General features: G+C 37.5%; 1 protein-coding gene across 1 annotated transcript in view; it reads left to right on the forward strand.

Annotated features, from left to right (window-relative positions):
- LOC134798853 (lachesin-like) overlaps positions 1–26469 on the forward strand; it is a 94849-nt gene that overhangs the window by 18114 nt on the left and 50266 nt on the right. The window contains exon 2 of the mRNA XM_063771245.1: positions 1112–1209. Within this exon, the coding sequence (XP_063627315.1) occupies positions 1167–1209 (43 nt within the window). The 5' untranslated portion in view covers positions 1112–1166. The remainder of the gene's footprint in view (positions 1–1111; positions 1210–26469) is intronic.

Consider the following 26469-nt stretch of genomic DNA (forward strand, 5'->3'; position numbering starts at 1 on the left):
TCATGTTCAAACAGAAGTGCGTATAATATATTTCTTTTATTTTCAATCCCAGGAAAAAAAAATCGATTTGCTTTTGACGGCTGAAACTAAAAGTAATAGCTGCTTTGTCGTTGAAATGATCAATATTGTTCGTTGTTCGAGAAAAACGCCAGTGGATAGATTTATCTCACTTTCATCGTGAAAATAGGGGTGTCAATATTGACGAATTTCATGTAGAATCACCGATGTGAGAATTTCCTCCTGAGTGTAGAACTCTATTATAACTCTCCGCTCTGATTTCCAGTAAGATTCGCTTTTCCCCGTTCGATCGAGTCATGGAAAGGGGTGAGGTCTCAACTGGATTGATTTATAGTGTACCCAATCGGATTGAGAGGAGCGTGTAACTGAAGTGTATTCGGTCTTTTATCTAAAATATACCTGTGCAAGTCAATACTTACAAAGTTATTTCACTCTAGTTAGTTTTATATTGATAGTGTTTTAGTGTCATATAAATAATTTATTTTATTGAAAATTATGCCAATAATAAATAACAATAAGAAATTCATGCACAAAATATCAGACATTTTTAAATTTACACCTTAAAATACCAATATACATATTATATTCGAATTCGAATTGATAAGTACTTACAAACATGTTTCGAGCAGGAGTCCATAGTTTAATTTAATTAGGTGCCTTATAGATTACTTACCGATTTTGCCTTTATTAAAGTTATCAAACGTTCAAAATAAGGGTAGTTTAGCGATTAATGATATTAACGATACGTATTGCGAATTCTTAATAAACCTATAACAGTTTTACTCATAATAAAAAATACAATATTACCCCAGTTGGTTCTAGTCTAGTATAACTTTCTTATTTCTTTTCGAGTGAGTGATAACAAAAGTTGGTAGAACTTTTACTAACGATGAATTAAGGAGCTGCCATCAAATCTTTCATAGTTTCCTCTTCAACTAAATATTATTACTACTTTTATTTACTACTCAAATATGTTTACGTATTGTTACAAGTTCTTGTTTCCTTTCTCGATATTTATTTAGTCTGTTCCGTGTTATTTGTGCGTAATTGTTGTTTTTGTTGGACAGAAGATAATATTATTCATTATTTGCAGTGTCGGAGACATCGGAAGTGATTCGGGTTGATAATGTGAAAATTTAAGAGCAATCATGATGAGGGTTGCTGCGCTGCTGTGCTTATTTGGATATTTAGGTAAGTTTTTTCTAATTTAGTTATTAGAAAAAGACTAAACATATTTTATGTGTCTTTGTAGTATTCCGTAGTCAACTATGAAGCCTTATGATCACCATGTTTATGAATGGTGAATTTTAATAGGTACTAAATTGTTGCCATGTTTAAGCATTTTATGTAAAAAATGTGACAGTTACATAGAAAGTGGCGCCCTCGATATTTTTTTACAATTTCTTGTCGGACTTTAGATGAACACCTTTTAATTTTTCAATTTTTGCTAGACACCAGTCAAACGAAGGACAACACTATCTGCCCTTTGCACGTTTAACTGAGCGTCCTTCGTCGGTGCTATCTAATTTGCTAGAGCGAGTCAACGATAGATAGAATCGAATTTAAAGTGTCGTGAGACATACTAACATTAAGAGCTCATCAATGTGCACACTAGCGCCACTGCTGAATAATCGTGATTATTTAAATTTAACGAAAGATATTTTAAAAAAGGAGGCCGCTACGTACTGTATCTTGTATTAAATTAAATACAAGATACAGTACGTAGCGGCCTCCTTTTTTAAATATCTTTTATTAAATTTAAATAATCACGATTATTTAGCAGTGTCGCTAGTGTGCACGTAATGGGCTCTTAACTTAACTTTAATTATGTCGCACGAGTGACTAAAAACACGTGAGTTAAACCGTCAAATTAGCTTAATGAATGATAGTTAGAATATGAAGTAGAGAACTTTCTGGCCTCACCCCCTTTTCCTTTAATATAATTTATAAATAAATTTGTTTTATTATATAATTAAATCCTATATATAACTCAGCCTATATACGTCCCACTGCTGGGCACAGGCCTCCTCTCATGCGTGAGAGGGCTTGGGCTAAAGTCCCCACGCTAGCCCAATGCGGATTGGGGACTTCACATACACCTTTGAATTTCTTCGCAGATGTATGCAGGTTTCCTCACGTTTTTTCCCTCACCGAAAAGCTCTAGCGGTAAATATCAAATGATATTTCGTACATAAGTTCCAAAAAACTCATTGGTACGAGCCAGGATTTGAACCCGCGACCTCCGGATTGAAAGTCGGGCGTCATATCCACTCCACCACCGCTTTTTATCCTAAATATTGTTAAATCATCTAACCCCATTTCGAACTTTAATATTGTTTGAGTTGAGATTTTACACTTCCGTATTAAATTTTCTCAATTAATTAACAGTTCGATACTCAATTGTTTGATTAATGATTTTGTATGGCAGTTATATTAAATTTTACGATCCATCAAAGGAAATACAGCAAACCTTTGTTACATTAATTCTACAAAGCTGAAGACCGTTATAATTAAATAAGTTTTTGGCAAAAAAATCATTTTTGGTACAAGCTTTTATCGCTGACTGTACTTTTCTTACAACAGACAACTAATACTCATCGAGACAATTCTAAAAACCCCTAACACAAATAGGTTGCGTTGTTTTATCACAGAGTTCCTATGGCCACCTCCTGTCTTCATCATCAGATCAGCTCGATGGTACCATAATATTGCATTGTCATCCGATTTATACATGCATGCAAAATTTCAGCTCGATCGGAAACCGGGAAGTGGATCAAATTTAACTTGCAAGATTTGATTACAAACAGACAGACAACGGGACAGGTGAAAGTAAATAAAAGCTTGTAAATTACTATCTTAATTTGATTAAGTCTCCAACGGCTTATAGCGTGGGTGTTTTTATACTAGCAATGTGCCGAAGAGAATTTAAAAAATTGCAAAGTTCCAATGATATGTTCTCGGATTTTTTTTCTGCACGTTTATTCCTATACCTTACAGTTAGTTTCAATTTCTATAACACTTGAAATAGACGAATTGTATGTAAATTTTAAATAAAACAGAAGTCGACAGTTAAGAACATTGAATAAGTCGAAAATTTTCCAGAAATTTTCGGAAATTTCGAGAATATTCTGCCACTTGCACATTCCTATTTTGGATCGTCCGGAAAATACACTTCAACAACCGTCGGTACTTCGGTGCCGAAATGAAATACCTAATGTGTAGCGGGACAATTTCGACTGCGGGATAATTTGAAGTAATCGGTATATCTTCCATGTTTTACATTATTAACTAGAGTCACACACAACACATTCTTTTTCGGTATCTGGACATATTTGGCACTTTAGTTACCCGTTACCTACACCTTTAATTTGTGTTAATCGAATGCCTTACTGTTTTAAATCGGGAAACACGAAGAGGTAGGCTAATTTATTTCATCCCCGACCGTAATAAAATGTGTTCACGGCTGAATGAAACGAAATCGAAACCACCGGATCGGAGCCACCTTTTGTTCCACACATTATCCTACTTTGTTCTACACATTACCCCACTTTGTTACACACATTACCCCACTTTGTTCAAGCAATAGTGCAATTACCTCATTTATTGGGACCGTAATTCTGAAGTCCGTTTTGCTGGGCAGGTGAAATCGGCCTCATTGTGACACGTCGTTAACAAGCACATGAATACGAAGGGATTTCATTAATAGGTACCAAATTAGCATACATCGAAAATTTGGGGGCTATATTAAATGACAAATAGGGAAACTCAACCCGATCATTTTCCAATATAGGTACTAGTGATCGCTGCCAGTTTTGATTCAGCTACTATCGCTCAAATCAGAGAGGCGTCAAAGAAGTATAGAAGAAAAAGACATGCTGCGCTGACGCAAATGAGATGAGAAGAATATAAAGGCTTATTTAGACGGTGCGAGAACTCGCATGTGAGTTTCATTACATTGCGGTATTAGATTGGTCGGCTGAATTGGAAGTAACCAATAGTCCGCAATGTAACAAAAATCCCATGCGAGTTCGCTCGCCGTCTAAATCAGCCCTAAATCAGCCTTTTGACGGCGCGCGAACTCGTATGCGATTTAAGTTACATTGCGGACTGTTGGTTACCTCCAATTCAACCGACCGATCAAAACCCGCAATGTAATGAAACTCGCATGCGAGTTCTCGCATCGTCTATATGAGCCCTAAATCAGCCCTAATAGATTAAAATAGTACCTATGCCGTGTTTTTAAGCAAAATATATTGTTAAATACTTGTTTGTTTTTATTTTGCGTTATGCGGTGCAAATATTTAAATTAAGAATCCTCAAGGGTGGAGTAAAAAGCGAATAGCTTTTAAATCAATTTTCTGTGCTAAGTGAATTCATCCGATACCAAAATTTGCACCTTATGACACTACTTCCCGTACTAATTGAGCTGTTAGCACTGTTAGTAGCATTGCACTCGGTTTAACACATACGAGGATAGCACTGAACGTTTTTGGAAAATCAAAGTGAGTATGTACATATAGATTTGTTTTGCATTCCCTTTTATATCGTATAGCCTCCTGAGTCCCTGAGGCCTTTATAAAGGATTTAATCCAAATCGCATTTTGAATTAAAATGGAATACAATAAGGTTCCATATTCAAAACTGCAATAATGGCAAGGGGGACTCAGGAGGGTATACGTCTTTCTATTGATTAGCAGCATTATGCTCGGTTTCACACATTAGTGATAATTCTCAATGTTTTTGGAATATCAAAGTATGTATTTTTTTATATTATTTAACGTGTTTATATTTGATCAAACCAATCTATCTATCAAATAAATATCAAAACACATGGTGTTTTGGTAGCTCTTATTAAGCTATCAACCTTATTGCTTAGTTCCATGAAAAATATAAAGCAAGTGGATGGGAAGTCAACAAGAAACCCTCATGGTTACTTAATTTAACGCAACAGTTAAAAGGAACAAAGTTACCAGTAATGTGTTGTGTGTTTGACCCATGTGAAGTCTTATTACTAATACTATACAGGAAAATTCCCGTGGCAAGTCATTAGGAATGTATCGGAGTCTCATAAATTTAATCCGTGTCATTAAGACTGAGCTCACATAGTTTATGGCACGTCTGCGAATTGGAGCAGAAATACAGTAAATAACTTCAGGTACGGCAATTTGTCATCGTATTTATTTGAACTTTTCGGCACTGCTGATACAGTTACAGCTTACTTTGTTATTAGTAAATAAATAAATATTATAGGACAGTTTTACACAATTTGACAAAGTCATACAGTAAACTCAATAAAGCTTGTGTTGTGGGTACTTAGATAACGATATTTATAAAATATAAATGCTTAAACACATAGAAAATACCCATGAATCAGGAACAAATAGTAGACAATAAATGCGAATACTGTTTACAAATAAACGGTGATGACGTCATCACTGCTATTTTCAACTAAATAGTCAGTACCCAACCCGCTTGTTGATCATCACTCCCATGTAGGGTGTATGTTTTGTTCAGAACTTTGTAGGTATCAAACAACTATCTGAATAACAAGAAAACTAATTTATTCATATCATCAATAAAATTGATGCATCCCGCCATTCAAAAGAGCTGAGACCAACTTATGTTTAAAGTTCACCAGTCATAAAAACTATGTAAATTGTCAGTAAAATATTTCAACTTTCGCGCTGCAGCCGAGTCGTAAAACATTCACGAAGTTTTATTATACGATAAGAATTTGTTACTTTGAGATTGTCTGCTCATATATTTCTACAATTAGTCTTATTATCTTAACTTAGAAATAACAATACCGTAAGGAATTAAGCTTTGTACTATTACTTCAAGTATTGTAGTCATTTTATGGTGAGTAAGCAGGCTTAACACACTGTAGTAAAAAAACCGGGCAAGTGCGAGTCGGACTCGCGCACCAAGGGTTCCGTACCATAATGCAAAAAAAAAAACGGAAAAAAAAATGCAAAAAAAAACGGTCACCCATCCAAGTACTGACCACGCCCGACGTTGCTTAACTTTGGTCAAAAATCACGTTTTTTGTATGGGAGCCCCATTTAAATCTTTATTTTATTCTGTTTTTAGTATTTGTTGTTATAGCGGCAACAGAAATACATCATCTGTGAAAATTTCAACTGTGTAGCTATCACGGTTCGTGAGATACAGCCTGGTGACAGACGGACGGACGGACGGACGGACGGTCGGACGGACGGACGGACGGACAGCGAAGTCTTAGTAATAGGGTCCCGTTTTACCCTTTGGGTACGGAACCCTAAAAATTGACATAAAGTGGCACCCAACGTGGGGCAAATAGGTTTCTAATGTTGTTTTCATTATCCTGGTAAATAATTATTGAGATACCTATTATAAAACCGAACCTATAACTTATTACGTAAGATTAGCTGAAAGATTACTCTTATATTAAGTGAAGTGACTTGTCTGTAATACGTCTAAATGCTTGCCAGGAAGAAATCACGTTTAACCCTTAAACAGGTTGTGTATCTATAAGTACCACATAGCAAAACATTTTTTTTTGGCGAGCTGAGTAAATACAACGACCACAAAATGTCATTGCCGTAAAGTCTATTAAGTGGGTTATATCGGAATGTAAAAAAATGACAGGTGTCAAAACAAATTTCTTTGAAAATTTAGTTGTCAAGTTCAAATCGACAACAAATGGCAGTTTTTGTACGTTTCTCCCGCTGTATAAGTTCGCTACGCCGTAAAAAAGTACTGTAAGTATTTTGTTTTGTATTTTTATGGTAGATTATTAGATAATGTATGTGTAGTAAGTCATAACTTACCTTAGTTATTTTTTTCTGATAAAATAACCGATCTAAAAGTATGTGGTTCGTATGAACCCTCTGCCCGTCTGGGGCACGTTCGAGTGGTTTATAAGTGGCCTCTGCCCTGCAGGGAGTTTACATGACATTTAAGGGTAAGATTCATTACTATGAATGAACCCTAATAGTACAAAAGTAATATATTTTCCTTTGGTTTTTGAATTAAATATTTATTCAACGGTCAATCTTACGAGCCACGACATCCATGCGAGCCAAGAAAGTGCTGGCAGTTAGTGCATTTTGTGACGCAAGTGTAAATGTGATGTGCACATGACTTGCCCTTAAAACTACTCTGTATGTCTAACAAGGCAGTGGCCATATAAGGACCACGTAGCACCATTGGTCATGAGCAGTGGTCATATAAAAACCACCGGGTTTTTTTTATTGAATTAGGGGTAATAAAAAAAATATCAAGAAATTACTTTTCATTTTAAGCTATTACCTACCCGAATCAGTAATCAAAAGTAAAAAATGCGTCAGGCCTGTTTAAGGGTTAATACAAAATCTAAAAAATACTTTTTATTGTATATTGCGTAAGAATTTTAAACCTTGTACATCGTAATGTAATATTCTTTGCTAATTTTCAACTTTGAGCATCGTCATACTTTGCGAATACGAGTTCAGTGTTTACAAAATACATTTTTACGGTGAGTGACTTCGTAAGTTCTTTAACATTTTCGTTACTAAAGGCGCTTAGAGTCTGTACTACCGTGAAATAGGTTGTCAATTTAGGGTAAAAAGTAACAATAGTAATGATAATAGCCTTGGTGCCTCTTACTAGAAAACTTTGTTAAAAAGTGGCGCCCAACGAGGGACAGATACTTTTCTTGGTAAATTAATTTTATACCTTCGTTTGTTTTTTCGTAAATGCGACTCACAATACGTTGTCTAAAAGCACCTTTTATGAATATCAGTCGAAATAACTTTATACATATTTAATGGCAAATGCTCTTAAGACTTCAAAGTGTTATAAAGGTATCATAATAAAATCTCATCAAATATACATTTAAAATTTGCGTAAGCAGTTTAATGCCCTTAATTAAAACATGCTATTGTTTCTCACAAATTATCTGTAGGTATTACTTTTGGACCGCGCCAAGTGTAAACCAGTATTTTCGTATCTTCTTTAGCGGCAATTGTTTTAGGAGCTTAATTTTTTAGGTCCTTGTAATTATTTTGCACTACCCGGTTACCATAACATATGTATATGTGAATTTTGTTATATAAATTTATCGGTTTAAACGATAGTGATTATTTCAATAAGGTACAAGAACACCAAGTACTTAGTAGAAAATTCGTTTAAAAGTGGCGCCCAACGCGGGCGAACTATGAAGGAAATTTATTTACGGAGTACGGGTTCCATAGGGTTGGTAAAAACATAGTATTTACAAGTTCTCCATATTCTAAGCAATTTTTACCCATTTCACTGAAAAAATGGAAGTGTTTTACATTAACTTCTCATGGAAATACCCGTCTCAAACCGGCGTGCAATCTTAATTTATTCAAGACAGTGAAGTGCAATACACAATATCACAGAATTTCACTAGCGAGTTAATCCAGAGCATTTCTTCCTTTACAGGAGGGCTGTGATGTGACAGACAGACAGTTTCAGCTCCACAAGGTTCCTTTATGCCCCATCAAAGCCAGTATAATCCTATTCCATGATTTCACGATTCTGTGGAATCAGCGCTGGCGTAGATAACTCATCACAGATTCCGCATTATAAAGCATAGGCATGTAAATGCTACCTCATAGTCACACATGTCATGAAGTACTATTCATTTTACAGTAAGTAAACTAAGGAAGGAAATATACTTTCTTTCATCACAAATGAAAAATTCAGAAATAAATTTATATTGGAAGCAAAGGTAATCTTGCTACCATAAGCAATCTCGTCCAGACAACCTTACTACAATACAGTCCATGATAAATTATTCTTGAAAACAGGATACGAGCAGCAGTCACATGTGTGTAATAATGGGATAAAAATTGGTAATTGGTAAACTTTTACAATAAGTTTACATTCTAAAACATAGATCAGGCGGCGTATCCTAAATCTGGATGTGTTATGGATATGATATAATAGTGTAATTTTTTTGAATCAGTTTAAATTAATCCCGTTATTAAAATTCAGGTGTCAAATGTACTTAAATGTACTAAGTACATGCTCAGAGAAAAGTATAAATAAATAAAATAAATATTATAAGGACATTCTTACACAAATTGACCAAGTCCCACGGTAAGCTCAAGAACGTTTGTGTTGTGGGTACTCAGACAACGATAAAAAATATAATATACACATACTTAAATACATAGAAAACATCCATGACTCAGGAACAAAATAAATATCTGTAAAGTATGAAAGCACCTATACGTGATAAATAAGGTTTGTCAAAAATGCTACATCTAGTGGGCAGTAACCTGGAGTTCTGGGCGTCAGGTGATTCATTGCGGCATGTCACTGCCATAGAAAATGCGTTAACACAAGCCAAGACCGATTGGATTTGCGCTTTGACAAATTTTCATGCGGGCTCAAAGAGCGAGCTGGCGACGATGCCTATATTACCGAGTACCACATTCACATGAAATTAGAAAGACAATATTCCAAGAAAATGAAATATATGTAATTTCAGAAACGTGTACTTGTAAAATCAAATAAAAAACAAGGCATTATTTCCAGTAGAAATATTCCCGGGAATAATATTGACAATTTCACTTCACTAGGCACGACAAATGCGGGGCTCATCCAGCTAGATAATTAAATTAACAACGGAAAAAATCTTTTACCGAAAATACAGAACATAGACACTAAGGAAGCACTTTCGAAAATGAAATGAAATGACATTAGAGAATTAGATTTCATAATTTCGCTTTTCATATGAGTGGATCTTGATTTGGATGTTGCTCACGGCTCGATTCGGAAAATGAATTGGATTTCTACTAGACTTCAACAAGTTACGATACGGATAATTTAAAGATATTTGTAAGATAGATATGTCAAATGTGACGTTTCCGCGATTCTGGAGGTCCTCTTGAACGATTTCGACAAGTTATGACTTAGATATCCAAGTCACATCTAGTCGATATCTAATGTAGATCTAGTTGATCTCTAAATCGTCTCAAGATCTTGTGATTATCTCGAAATCCGAATAGGACTGTCAGTCTGTGTAAGGATTTCGGATTTTAAAAGTACGTATTAAATCTTGGTATTAACTAATTTTGTTAATACAAAGCGCCACTTGTACCATTCCACTAAACCGGTTAAACCGTGTCAAACTGTACTGGTAACCATGGTAATTCAATGTTTAACCGGTAAACCCCGGGTTTGTGAATGGTGCGAGTGGCTCTAAGTTAAATACCAAGTATTTATTACAACCGCCTTTTAATTTTTTTCTGCAATACTATAAGCAAAGCAATCTTCAAAATAAATATTTTATTTTTATGATTGTGATTTATAGCTTTGTAGGACATTTAAAAAAGACGAATAAGATGTCATTGCTGCCTAAACTACTAGACAAAAATATTAGAAAATAATTTTGAACTTGTATAAGATATAAAAGTAAATTGCGTGGAATTTTAGACGTATATATTTATACACACAAAATTTGTTTTTCACTTCTCATGCTCAAAAAGTGCACCTTTATGTCGTGCGTAGACGACATAAAATCGCATTTTATGCTCTAGAGCATAAAAGTAAAATTTTCTTCTAAGACTAAGGTAATTGATCTCAACAGCCAAACAGTTAAAACATATTGCACAATTTTACTGAGCAATAAAATTGTGTAGATGACAAAACTTATTATATTATTTTATTTTTGCTACAATTTATTAGAAATCCGTATTTTCTGTCATTATATTTAGTAAATCACATAAAATAGGAGTCGATTATCGTTCAAAAATGCTCCGAAATGTTTGACTTGGCAGAAAACCAAGCGTCTGAAACTCTGATCACATGTTGAAAATTTAAAAAAAAAATTAAAAAGTTAGTTGGCGGGAATTGGTTATGTAGGTATTATGTTCTTTCGCTTTACGACAATTTCGTGGTGTAAATTGCCGTGAAAAATATAATTTATTTTCCTCGCAATCGAAGTGAAAAGCAGAGTGTACGACAAGGGCATAAATGTCCATTTTTACCCTCGTCTACTATTTTGGTCTTCGCTTCGCTCAGACCAAAAAATTGCCTCGGGTAAAAATGGGTCCCTTTATGCCCTTGTTATACAATCTACTATTAGGTGGATTTTAATTAGAATTAAAAATAAGTAAAAAGTACACAAGTAGGTTTACACCGCTTGTAACGAATCATCCGGAGATGTTACATTAATAGGGTATTATACTGAACATATTTAAAATAAATTATTTTACACCATGCATGAAATAAAGCACAATATAATTATTAGAAAAACAAAGATAGGAGTTATTTTTAAACACAAGTTCTATTTAAAAAAATGCATAGAAATATAAAAATTCACAGATTTCGTGCCTCACACGACTATCGAGCACATTGGAAATGAATCTACGGAATTCGAAAAAATATTGTCGCTGAGCGACAAGAAAGTCTGGATAAGGAAAAAGTTACAAAATAAAACTACAACGTTGAATGATAATTATTTTATTCTTAGACTAACACAAGTATCCTGGACATAACGCATGTGTACAGCCACACATTAAGGCCGAGTACCTGTATTACTAAATGGACTGAAACGATATGGAATCAAATGGTACTCAGGCGTTGCATGTGCCTGCACAGACTGCATAAAATAAGGTGGGAGGCGATAGCAAGGGATCCTATTGGCCTAAGTCCCTACTTCCCTAGCCCTAACTTATTCTATGACAAGGATGTCTGTACCGGGAGACCTATCGGTAACAGACGGATTCCCTACGGGGGGGGATCAAGGTGGTTTGGATGGATACTTGCTGCCGATCGCCCAGGCTCAAGCGACCGATTAAGGCTGAAGGAGTCTTATGCCACAGCAAGGGTTCCTGTAAAAAGGTGGTGGATGGGAGCCTCTACTCTCAGAGTGTCGCCCTGAGCAAGCAGAGGTTTTTTGGGTATGGAGGTAGTGAAACACCAACGGACAATTGGTATCTGATTTATTTACAATTTGTATTTCTTTATATACACAATTTTACTTATAGCACACATATGTAAATCTTATTTGTATTCTATCCGTGTAAAGTGCAACTAAGACAATATGTTTCTGCTGGCTTATGCCCTAGATTGATCTGCGTAGATCAGCGCGATGCGCTGATGCAATCTGTTGTTTAAACATCCTGGCTGCTAAAATGTTTCTTCTTGTTTTGATAATACAGTTTTCTGCAATGTGGATGACAGCTGTATTCTGGATCATAATTTCTTCCCTTTCTCCATCGCAAATTATTGATGCTTTCACTGATTTTGCTGTCATGATTAGCCAAGTGTTTGGCATATATAATTGTTTCCATACGGTTGTTGTTAGGTTTAGTTCTCTCATGTTACAGTTGACCATCTCAGTTCCCTTGAACAAACAAATTGCAAAATTTCCACACGCGTATCCAAGTTTGAATAATTGTCGCCGTGGCGCATAAGTATAGGTACATATTTCATTTTTCGATTAATAAGCAGGATATATTAATGTTCAAAGTACAAGAAAATTATTACACGGCAAATCCGTAGTCAACTCGAGAAGTGGTGATCGGCAGCGGCCCATTTGCTGCAAGATATGAAATTTTCTTGACAGCAGTTTGACGCGACGAGAGATGACCATAACAGCGTTTGCTAATTTGTTGCACCAAACCTGAGTTCCAATAGGTACTACCAGGGTTCAGCATCAGCTATCTTGGGTAATGCTCTACCATGTGCTCATCATGACGAATCGGGTGTCCAAAACAGCGTGTGCCTATGTTGCACCAAACCTGAGTTCCGCTAGGTACAACCAGGGTTCAGCATCAGCTCTATCTTGGGTACTACTGTCCTAAGTGCTCATCAAAACGAGTCGGATGACCAAAACAGCGTGTGCCTATGTTGCAACAAACCTGTATGTTTCTCTGTATATTTTTTTATTTTGTCCCTCTCCCTCTCCCTCTCCCTCTCCCTCTCCCTCTCCCTCTCCCTCTCCCTCTCCCTCTCCCTCTCCCTCTCCCTCTCCCTCTCCCTCTCCCTCTCCCTCTCCCTCTCCCTCTCCCTCTCCCTCTCCCTCTCCCTCTCCCTCTCCCTCTCCCTCTCCCTCTCCCTCTCCCTCTCCCTCTCCCTCTCCCTCTCCCTCTCCCTCTCCCTCTCCCTCTCCCTCTCCCTCTCCCTCTCCCTCTCCCTCTCCCTCTCCCTCTCCCTCTCCCTCTCCCTCTCCCTCTCCCTCTCCCTCTCCCTCTCCCTCTCCCTCTCCCTCTCCCTCTCCCTCTCCCTCTCCCTCTCCCTCTCCCTCTCCCTCTCCCTCTCCCTCTCCCTCTCCCTCTCCCTCTCCCTCTCCCTCTCCCTCTCCCTCTCCCTCTCCCTCTCCCTCTCCCTCTCCCTCTCCCTCTCCCTCTCCCTCTCCCTCTCCCTCTCCCTCTCCCTCTCCCTCTCCCTCTCCCTCTCCCTCTCCCTCTCCCTCTCCCTCTCCCTCTCCCTCTCCCTCTCCCTCTCCCTCTCCCTCTCCCTCTCCCTCTCCCTCTCCCTCTCCCTCTCCCTCTCCCTCTCCCTCTCCCTCTCCCTCTCCCTCTCCCTCTCCCTCTCCCTCTCCCTCTCCCTCTCCCTCTCCCTCTCCCTCTATCTCTAGCTCTATCTCTATTTCCACCACCACAAGAATGCATAGATTGTCGAATAATGCGTTATCTACGCCCGTCTCAAACAGGATAGATAGAGTTAGACCAAGAAAAATCTGCAGCGATTTTAAAAGCCCACGCAGTGCAAGTGTTATTCTGCCGTCATAATCCCGATAATTTACAACAAACACCGATAACGAACTCTGCGAAACATGAAGTCATAAATGTCCTGTGAAAAATGTCGTTCTGACTTTTTGACTATTTTAAGGTTAAGCTACAGGGCAAACCCTTAACCCGATCGTCTTTGTTTTAGGCTCAAATTGTAGCTGACTAAATTGTCCATAGCCGTTTTTCTCAAATTTTTGATATCATTCTTCGTTTCCAAATTATCGAGCACCAAAATCAAAAATTTGGAAAAAATTGAATTTTATTTTCACTATTTCGACCATAACTTTTTTTGTTTTTGACTTTCTCGAATAATTATTCTTGCACCTTACAGCTCTCGTGATTATGCGTCTTTTGAGCCTATTTTTAATATCATATCTTCACAACTTTCCGAGATATAAGGGGATCGCACTTTTTCGTGAAATCGGACCGTATACTGGAGCGAACGAAAAGACATTTCCAATGTCAAAAGTAGGTGAGTTGACCGTGACGTCACGATGTAATGTTTCATATAAATTCCATATTAGCAAATCGTTTTGACAGTTCTAAAAGAGTAACTGATTTGACTAGTAGGAAAATACACTATTGTAATATTTCTCCTTTTGATTGTGCTTAATAACTAACGCTTAGGGACGTGTGTACGCTCCAATGGCTCCAAATGTATCGTTACAACCAATTGAGTTCATTTGTATAAAACGCGCTAGCATTTTCTGTAGATTTATGTTGACACATAAACATGAATTATTGCTTAGCGCATTGGGGATTGTATATTTGTTTACCACATAGCCTACTAACCTACTAATACTACAGAATACCTAAGGTCTAGAGTCGGACCAAGCTCACACTGCACCGAGTTTGAAATGACAAAGTGGCCCACCATGAATGCCAAATTTCTATGAAATAATTAATAGTTTAAAAAAACACTAGAAAAACACGCTTGAAACCTGATCGTGTTCAAAGTCCATTACGTGACCTTTCTCACAAGTGCAAACACGACTATGATACGATATTCCATCATGGAATGCCAGTGCCTATCTTCCGGCTTCATGATCAGACCTTGAAACCTAATCGTGGTCAAAGTTCATTACAAGACTTTTCTAACAAATCCAAACACAGCTATGATACGATGTTCCATCATGAAGTTACAGTTCATATCTTGCGGCTCCATCATCAGATGAGTTTGACAGTACCATATTATTGTATTATCATCAGAACTACATACAGCTGCCAATTTTCATGACGCTACGATCCTTGGAAGATGGTTAAGTTAGTTACCTTAAATTCCATTACATAGTTAGTTACATACAGGTCGACAAGCGTATTAAAAAATGGCGTCTATTGTGGCATTGTCACGTGAAAGTTGGTAAAGAGTTAGTTCAGACTTTAAGTACTACGTATATAATTCTCACTGTCAAAACCGATGTTTGACAAGTACAGGTCACGAAACATGTTGTCCCTCCCTGCCATACGGCGACGAAAACGCATTCTTTTCATTGATTAGATCATACTTTTAAGCGGAACTTACATTACTAAATTGGTGGCGTGAAATTGATTTCGTGACATTAGTTTTTCCAACTGTTTCACGTGTAATTTAATATTTTCGTAATGCATGCATTAATTTCATGACAGTAAATCAATTTCGTGCCCTGCGGGATTTTTTGGTGAAATTAGTGTCATGCAACTAATTTCGTAGTGTAAATGCGACATGAAAAACTAATGTCGCGAAATTGCCTGCGCTGTGCGGACGTGTAGCTTCGATGCTGATGGGGCCATGGTCACTGCGATACTGTGAATTTCACGACACTAATTATTTCACGAAATTACTGTCGCATATATCGAAACTACTTTTGTGAAACTGATCTCAACATGCATGACACTAGTTTCGTAATGTAAATCCCGCTTTGTACAATTAAGTGAAATATCAATGGGACATGGCTGCATTCTTTAATGTATGTAGCATACCTACTACATTCAGTATGTCTTACGTAGTTCATGTAGTCGTTAACATTACATCGATTTGTGCCTCATGACAAGCCTCAATAAACGCCGATCAATAATTTTCATTGCGATTTGATAGTAATGGAGCATTGATATCGATTGCCTATTGAATTATAATGTGGCTTGGTCGAGCCTCCGAGCGAATCAACCAATGAGGCCCCGTCTTGAATAAGTTATACCCCAAGTTGGTGCCGCTTAATGTTTTCCTGATGATTCCCGGTAGCAATTTACTGAATGGTCAAAATAAACGGTACTTAAGTTAAGAGAGAACCTTATCATCAGCCTATTGGCTATGTGCGAAGTTGGTGGTGGGGGAAGTACAAGCAATGCCAACACACGACGCGCGACGTGGTAAAAATATGAATTCTTGGGACGACATCTGCAATATCTTCATACTACATATTTGGCAGCTGGCAAATGTCAAATTAGTAATATGTCCCACACCCACAGGGCGACACCGCAGTCATGCACGTCGCAGAGAAATTCTCATAAATACTGGGAGTGGCCTATACAGAGTACTTTTAAGGCCACAAGACTTTCTCTGCGAGTACAAATGTGCGTTTATAGTAATAGATTCTTTCATCAGGGGACCACCGTCGAATCCACGAAGTAAAACATTGTAATCTTGTACATTTCGGTTAATCTTCAGATATCTATAGGTTCTATCAGCCATTTTGTAATAATATTTTTTTTCTTCTCAGATAAACGCAGGTTGTATGTCATTACATGTGAAATATTTTTGCTTGATAGTAACAAACAGAATATTACCTACCACAAACTTGAACGCTTATCCTGATTCTAGTTCTAGTTCTAGCCAAATTGCGTTTAAATTGCTTGAAGCCGACGTCTAAGTTTTCATATACCTGCAGTTTAAACTTAGTTCAATCTGCAATATGTGCGGTAGTCTACTCTTGAATATAATTATTATTGAACGTGTGAACGTATCGAGAATATATTGGAAACTGGAACCAAGGCTACAGAGCCGTAGAAGATTAAAAAAACGGATGTGATCTTGAAAAATTCACCTTGTCGATAATTGGCAATTACACCACCACTCTCACCCACTCCCACTCACTCTCCACTCTCACTCACTCTATACTTGTAACTCATTTATCTTGACGCACAGACTTACTGTGTCCTACCTTCCACATTTTATCTCAATTTCAGAGCAAATTGCCTATGATAGACAAACATAAACAGACTAACACACGAGTGATCCTGTAATGGTTCCGCTTTTTCCTTTTCAGGTATGGAACCCTACAAAATTGAGTTTAAGGGGTGAACTGTAGTTGGCTAATACCTACCTATATGTAGTTAATGTAGTCTGTAAACAACTTAATAATAGCTGATTAGTGATTACGCTTCATTCAAAATCCTAAGGAGGCTGTATAAGGATACAGTTTCTTACACGTTTATCATCGCGGATCCTCGAGCGGGACATCGCTATATGCGGGGCATCGGTCTTGCTCACACGCCAGACGGCACGCGGATGCGCATCTAATATGAACACTTTATACTCGTACACATACGTAGTTTCCTGAATTATAATGTAATTTCCGAATCGAGACCACAACATCGTTCCCCTTTAAGGCGATGAATAATGCATGCTGACTTCGACTGTAATAGATGTGGGTTATTTAGTTACATGTGAGGTTGCCGGATCTATATAATGGCCTTGACGATATACAGTGTCTCTAGCTGTATAAGTCAATTCAAATATACACTGACATCAGAATGATGTTTGAATCATGTTGTATAGATAAACTGCGTCTCGCCCGCGCTAATAGGAGTACTTGTACGGACAAGTACGAGCGAATATCACGATAATTAAATAATTGACTATTATATCTATGGACTGGCACTGGGCAGTAAATATGGTACTAGTTCAGCGGTGTCACTCACGAATTCTAACTACAACTAGTTGCGACCAATCGCGCGCGTGAAGCGAACTCATCAACCAATCGCGTGCGTGAAGCGAACTCATCAACCAATCGCGCGCGTGAAGCGAACTCATCAACCAATCGCGTGCGTGAAGCGAACTCATCAACAAATTGCGTTGTAGCGATGTCACACCGCTGTACTGGCCCCATTCATGCCCCATTTTTATTATCCGTAAGGCCAGTCCTGAGATATATCAATGAATTAAATAACTTGATTAATCATTCTGATGTTAGTATTTTCACTGTACGTTCTAATTGGCCTGTTTGGATAAAGTACCTGAAGAATGTGACAATCTCACGTGATCTAATGAAGCTTTCTTATTTACTGGCCGAAGAAATGAACTTTGTTTAGCACTAGCGTGCCGAAAGTTAATGCTTTCAGCACGAAGAACAGATATTTATTTTTTGAGACCAAGAAAATGGTAACATTCCATTTCTAACCGCAGCTGCACTACTGGTGCTGAACGCGTCGCTGTCATTGTCAATTTCCATAGTAAAATTGACAGTAATGCAGCTACGGTTAGAAATGGAATGTTACCCTTAGACCAAGAAAAGTCCGCAGCGATTTTGATAGCCCACGCAGTGTAAGTGTTATTTATACGTCATAGTTTCATAGAAGATTGACGTTAAAAATGACACTTGCACTGCGTGGGCTATCAAAATCGCTAATCTAACTCTAGTCGTGTTCTCGTTCCTAGCGTTCTAACTCTCCAATATTTATTTCTTTCCAAAACACAAAATGTTTACTTAAACTAATTTAATGACATAGGTTGAAAGTGGAGTGACAGATGCAGGATGTATCATCGAAGCTCATGTAACATACACGGGTTATCGATTATCAGTACCCCTAGGCAGTCATTCTCAACCCTTACCGACTTACTTAGGCTCACGAGGGGGCCAATACAAAAGGTATAATTGTTACTAGAGTTAGACGAGAGACAGAGGTTAAGTCTGCAACGATTTTGATAGCACACGCAGTGCACGTGTTATTTTATTTATACGTCATAATTTCATAGATGTTTGACGTATAAAATAACAAATGGATATTGGATTCTGTCCGGATCCTCTCTGGATATTGACATTATGGAAAATATTCTTACATAATTTGATGTATATATATTAATCATGGCTATGCCCCTACGCTTGACTTTTTAATTATTGTAAAAATTAGGAGTGAAAACCAGATTTCATATAAATTTTTAAAAGCTCCTATATTTTATAAATAATAAGACATTCGAAAAAATTCAAACGTAGGGGCATAGCCGTGGTTGGTATACATAAATCGTGTCAAAATATTTTCAATAATGATAATATCGAGATGGAAAATGAGGACTACCTTTTCCTACAAAGAAAAGGCGATTTCGCGCGGGTCCTCCATTTTCGTCTTAATGGGCAACACAGGATACAAACATCCATCTCCTTCTGCGGCATAAGTGCGTCCTTTACGCTTGTTGTTTGAAATTAGAAGACCTTGGCATGTAGGTACTTACAACGTATATTTATTTATATCTAAATTCAACACTACAGAACTTCCAGTTTGGAAATTGCGTCGCGTGAGTATATTTTTATTGCTAATTAATGTTGTTTAAAGTGATATAGATACCTAGTTATGCGATTGTAATTAGAAACTAACCTTTAAATGAACTCGCATAGTCAAAAACTTACTGCGAATTTCAGTGCAACTTTGTGGAATAAATTTCAAAGTAATAATGCCTCGGCCACGAAAATAAAATTCATTTAACTCTGGTGCTTGCAGCGCGCAGCGTCAGGCAAAGGACATTATAGGATCTTTTAGTGTCAAAAGCGACAGTTAAAAAACTGTAATAACTTTACCAGAAGATCGATTTAGTTATAACAATTTCACATGGTTTTCATTTTAATACGACCTTGAGTCGTATGATCTTGTACGCAGCAATAAGTTTTGCTTCTTATCTCACTCTAGTGGCAAAAAAACATACTGCCTTAACACTATGTTTATGGCCTACACAAAACCACCGTTAGGCACCACCTTAGCGAAAAGAGTGGCTAATACTCGTATATTTATTAGACAGAAGGCGATATTGTGATACCTTGAGAGAGAACACTGGGGGTGGGGGAGTTATATGGCCGATGGCCAAGGGGCGAGGGAGGGGCATACATTTAGTTAGAAATGTCGTTCTCTAGGCGACACCCATAGTCCCATGTCCCATGCTTCCTCGGTAAAACCTTCGCAGAGTACCTACTCGTACCTAAACGAGAGAGGCGGATTGTCCGCGGGAGAAATCGCAGAAACCGCGAAGTGCGAGACGGTTTCATACCCGCAAAGCAAACTGAGATCCGAGGTCATATCGCTAGACCACTCTTGTCTTGACCACGTAAGGCGTGAGGATGAACGCTGTGCCGATAGTGAGTAGTGCAGTGGTAAAACCGAAATTTCTATACCTACCTACCTATCAGCCACGGACGTTCACTGCTGGACATAGGCATCCCCCGTAGACCGCCACAGGGAGCGATCTGTACACTGCAGCCACGACGTGTACGAGATCATCCATCCATCTAGTTTCTAAATTTCTATGCAGTGCGGCAGTTTCTATGCGGTCCGTCACAAATGAGCTACGAGCGGTCGGGTTGAGCTGGAGCGAGGCGAGAAGGGTCGCTGAAGATAGGAAGACGTGGCGCGAGCTTGTGAAGGCCCTTTTCACCTCTGTGGTGCCATAGGACATCAACAACAACATGCAGTGCTGGTATTGAAAAGCTGAGACATATATTATGCAAATTAATAACTTTATCTTATCTACAAATTAGGCGTTTTGCTAAGCGTTTGGAATACAGACCGTGAACACTTCCGGCCGGTCGAGCAATTATTGCTTCGCTTTATCACACACAAGCACGCCGGCCGGCAATAATATCTATGCACAGACTTCCTCGAATAGAATCTGCATTCCTCCTCCTCATCATAGCGCTTCCCCGATTGTATTTTGACAGAACCCACTTTTGGCAATCTCGTACCAAGAGTTAGCGCCCAGCTATTCATGAAAGCCACTACTATCTGACATGTCAATCCATATGTGGGAACTAATAATGGTCATATTATACATGGAATCCATTCATATCGTGGACATGCAGCTGGGTGTACATTAGTAAACAATAAAGGAACGGATATGAGCAGTTACGCTTCAAGACTAAATTTTCTTGAAAATGCACAGTCGTATTTGTGCTTCATCTAGAAGTGAGATCTGTGTATCTAACACAATATTTATGGCCTACACAAAACCGCCATTAAGCACCTTAGCGAAATGAGTGGCTAATTAATATTTATTAGACAGATGGCGATATTGTGATACCTCGAGAGAAAACACTCTGTTATAGAAACGATACCTTTTTCAGATTAGATAAATAATGGGCCAATTTGACCACGTATTAATTATATTAATTAAGGTACTGAAATAAATATTAATTATCTACTTAATGTAGGTAGGTAGGTAAAATAAAGAATAAAGGATGACTCACGTTAGACCGGGTCGTGTCCGGGCTGGAGCTTCCGGCGCATCGTTTTCTATGGAAAGCATCACGTGATCGCTTGTCATGTCATAGAAAAGTAAGCGCCAGAAGCTCTGGCCTGGACACGGCCCGGTTTAACGTGAGTCATCCTTAAGTGGGGCATAATAGGTACTCAGTTTTCTTAATGGTTTCCTAGTTTCTACACGAGTTTTGTTACATGACTTAAGTACAGATTCAGATTTGCGCATAAAAGTATCTGTATTTTTTTTTAATCGTACGGCCACCGTTCTGTTACAGCAAGGTTGGCATTTAGATTTGAATGACAAAAATTAATAATTAGAATCACATACCTACACCAAGGTGAAAATTTGACATTGAGGTATATTCAGGTAGTAATTTCTTGTTATGAATTTTAAATGCAAATATCAGCTGTTAAAAGTGAAATTTCTCCAACAAGAAATTAACTTATTACATATCTGAATCTTAGAGAATTTAAAAACCGGAGTCGCCTTTAAGAGCTTACCCCTCTGTCGAAAACCTCGACCAATGATCATACTCACTACGTTACGTACAATTATACATTTGACGTGCCCCTCCCCCGCAAAATTTGGCAGACTGTTTTGTACAGAAATCTATAGATAAAGCGACTCCGGTTGTTAAATTCTCTGAGATCTGAATAGACCTTAGTGACAGTTTCACGTATAGTTCGTAGCTTTGTAATAGAGCCTGCGGCTAATCCTATTGTCTATTGTTAAGTAAAATCGCACGTGCTACTTACCTGCAAAAAAGGGTCTTAATTATTATATTTGGCACCTGAGCGCGGGCTAGTCCAACGCTCAAAAAACCAGTGTAGGTGCGCTCTCTGATAACGCGCCTTTGTTACGCATCTCGATGACACATTTTAGACTGGTTTTGTAGTGTTCGACTCGCCGGCACTCAGTAACCGAAGTACTGTACTTTTTATGCAGGTGGTTGTAGCACGTGGCACGAGCGGTTTTACTTAACAATAGACAATAGGATTAGCTCGGGCTCTATTAGAAACCTACGAACTATACGTACGAACGAAACGAAACGGTAACGAAAAATTTCGATCCTCGTACTTATATGAGAGGTTTAGCAAAATTGCAATTTGTTTTGGCGAAACACGGCTGTTGCAGGTATAAAAGTGGGTTATTTCATGTTTGAATACCTATTGCTCTGCTTTTAATTTCCGAAATTGCGCCATAATACCGCTTCCGTCACTTTGCGAACGAAAATTAAGTGCTTTCTATAACACAAAATAAATGATGACTAGCCAAATACACGCGACGGTAGAAAGAGGAAGCAATCTCAAATTGTTACTTTAACATTTTCATTTTGTGTAATACCCCTTTTCGTTTTAGTTAATTGAAGCTCAAGTCAGCTGTATTATTCATACCTTAAATTGGGACTCAAGAAGCGGACCAATTAAAATTTTCTTTGATAGACTTTCTTTTATAAAAACGAGCAGCTCATATTGTATCGGTAAATGCGTAATTAATTTGGTACTTTACATAATAATAAAGTTATTTATAGACATAAGAAGACATGAAAGCTGTTTAACAAATATGTAAGTACTTAAATGTTCCTGCCATATTAATAAAATTCAAGCCCTTTAACATTTCTTTGGACAAATAACGTTAAATGTAAGTTCTTGATATATAAAACCCATGCTTTCAAATGTTGCAGAGCTCCGCAAATAAAATAATATAATTTTTTACCAATCCAGGTCTTAAAGGCTCTCTTTATTCTTCAAAAACGAATGACAAAGTTTATTTTATCCACAATTGTGTCAAAGTAATTTGATGCAACTTTTGAGATGTTTCCTCATGTTGGGATAAATATTTGATAATGTAGAAATTGATTTTTATTTTTTTGCGCACGTGGTTCAATTTTGGAATCGTTTGCTTGCTCGAGGTATTAATAACACGAGGGGTTAAATTAAACAACAACTTTATTCCCTTGTAAAACAAATTTAAAAACCGGCCAAGTGCGTATAGACTTGCGCACGAAGGGTTCCGTTCCGTACCATTACGCAAAAAACGGCAAAAAAATCACGTTTATTGTATGGGAGCCCCATTTAAATATTTATTTTAATTTGTTTTTAGTGTTTGTTGTTATAGCGGCAACAAAAATACATCATCTGTGAAAATTGCAACTGTTGTCTCATCTCACGGTTCATAAGTTACAGCCTGGTGACACACAGACGGATGGACGGCCAGACAGACAGACGTACAGACGGACAGCGGAGTCTTAGTAATAGGGTCCCGTTTTTACCCTTTGGGTATGGAACTCTAAAAAGGGGATGTAAATTTTAACGAGTTATATGTGGACAATGTCGTAGGCTCAGCTTCTACGGTTTTTATAATTTAAGCACGCAGGCTGTTGAATAATTTTGTTCTTCTAATACCTGACCGCTAACTTATAAATAGATTATTCAGAACTGTCAAACTTTCCTTATCAATTTCACTTACCTACATCAAACGGAGACTTAATTAACATTTACCGCTACATTGCCAGGGTTTAATTGGTCCATCCGATCTCGAGCAAAGCCTTGGCAAATAGATTTCGTCTCCACAGATTCTGCATTATGAAGTAGGCATACCTATGACTCGTACTCACTGGACTTAAAGGTATACGCGCTATTATATTCAAAAATAATCACTTCGCAAGCTTCGCCAATCAGCATCAATGTATTAAAACTAAATTTCTATAGATTTCTTTTGCACACATAAGTTCGAAGACTTAAGTAAATGGTAATCAAATGATTTAACTACGACGGAACGGAGGCATTATAAACAAGGGCGTATTGTAGGTACCTATTTCGTTCAGAGTGAGATTCCGTAGCCAAAATGTCAAAACAACCCTTATATCATTTCGTCATGTACACATGAACCGACCAATTTAGTCGCGGCTTTCCGAAAAGGATATGTGATTACTGACCATAGGTTTTTATCTTAGTATTTTTAGTTTTAGTTTTTAGATTAGTAAGATTTAAATTTAGAGCTCTTTTTTGCAGCGACTGTGCATACACCAAGCCGTGATGAGTGGCGGAAGAAAGGGGGGGGCCTTTGCCCAGCATTGGGATACAAAACCGGCTATTTAGATCGGGCTAATGTGATTGCAAACGTAGTAATTGCTCTTTTTTTTAATTTTATTAGCTAGGACGTCTTGATATACTTTGTCTAGTGGGTGAACGATCTGTGCTTTGAAAGCGCACTTAGTTCAAGTGCTCACGTGTGCAGTTAACAAGGTTTGAGTAGACTGACTATCCATTACTGGACGTCATTTAGATTAGACAGACAATTAACAAACGACTAATCTGCTATTCTACTGATATCTAACTGAGATGGAATAATAATTGAACTGGAATATTACATATATTCACCTAGGGCAGTAAAAAAAAAAGTCTCAGATCACAGGATTTGTGTGACGACAAACATGATCTGATGCTTTCTTATATTCTGGCCTAGTTGTGTATAAAGGGCCCACATATTATCAGTTCGCCGGACGATATCAGCCTGCCAGTTAAACGCAAAAGGTGACAGTACCGAACAACTGACAGGCTGATATCGTCCGGCGAACTGGTAATCTGCGGCTGCTTAATAATTTATTTAATAAATTAGATCTAAAACTAAGTTGGTTTAACTTACAAAATGAATAATAATCTCATTTTGTAAGTTGGTGGTTGGTTGGTGGATATTGGAGAAGAGCGAGACAGACCACAGATTAGAGTGACAACATGCACTTAAGGCTGACATACACGAGTATATCACACTTTAACCAACTTACAAAATGAGATTATTATTCATTTTGTATGTTAAACCAACTTGGTTTTAGATGTAATTTATAAAATAAATTATTAAGCGGCCCACAGATTACCAGTTCGACGGACGATATCAGCCTGTTTTTATTCGACCCAGAGATTTTTATTCGGCCAGTGCGTTTTATTATTTTCAATCCAGCGAATAAAACACTAGCTCTAATTTAATACATCGACAAGCTACGACCTCTAGGTATAGCATGTTTCATTCCATCAGCACTAACTGTAGCAGAAATAACAGTCCAGTAATTGTAAGCTGCCAGTCAAAACCTTTCATTTTGCTGGCGTGGGACGTTAATAGCACCAGTTTGTTTCAATGGTTTTACTCCTTTATACGCTTGTAATGATATAATTGGATCTTCAATGAATACCCATTCACTTAAAGCGTATAATAAAGGAGCTAACAATTCTTTATTTATTTATTACTATTTTTTAAATACCTATATCCCGCGAACGCTCAAACTATTGCTCCCTGTCGAGATATTCTCGAGGGATTACAAAAAAAGAGTGTACTTTACCTACAGGTCTTAAAAAGAGTCGGTCGGCGCATGTTGCGCCCCTAGAGTTGAATCGGCGGGCCGTATGCTTGTTTGCCGCCAACGTGGTACTCCATTAGGACAAACTGTAGGCGAAATAACAGTCCAGTTATTTTTACCGGCCAGTAATATAGCAACCGATAATTTTGCCGGCGTTGTAGTTAATAGCATGAGTTTGTTCCAATGGGTTTGTACCTCCTTTGATACGCTTGTAATGATACAAATTGGTCTCTAGACTTGCTCGGAGCGGGAGTTTTGTTCCAACATCTTAGTTATCTTTTATAAATGAAGCATGAAATGGTTCGAACGTGCTTTAGTTTTTAATAGGACTTGCAGGTATTTGAGATAGGTACTATACTCAAATATTTATATAAAAAAATATATTATTGTTCTTTTAACAGATTATTAGTCAACGATCTTATTTATAAACATATTTTTAGGCGTAAGTTCTAGCATTCAGTATTTGGGCATACCAAGCACCTACTTATTAAAGAGTATTTTAATATTTATTTAATTGTGAAAAACTGCACTTTTATTAAACATGACAAGACAAGACAAGACAAGACAAATTATTTATTTGTAAACATAGGTAACAGTGTTGGATAGGTACAAAAAGTATTTGAGAACGCTATGTTTCGCCGACAGGCATACAAATTAGAAATTAGGTATACACATACCAATTAAATTACATTACATTATTTTACATTACATTATTACAAGCAAATATACTTAACTAAAGAAATTAATCAATTATACAATAACTTAATCATAATTGCGCGTATTACAAATTCATAATTATTTATTAAAATCTATTCATATTTTTATGTCAATAAGTCATGCATATATACAATACTTCTATTCACCAATTACTTACAAGCTAATTTAAAGTGTCACCAAGAAACTCTGGCAACGAATAATAGCACTTA

Source organism: Cydia splendana, chromosome 17 (genome assembly GCF_910591565.1).
Source record: "Cydia splendana chromosome 17, ilCydSple1.2, whole genome shotgun sequence".
Lineage (NCBI taxonomy): Eukaryota > Metazoa > Arthropoda > Insecta > Lepidoptera > Tortricidae > Cydia > Cydia splendana.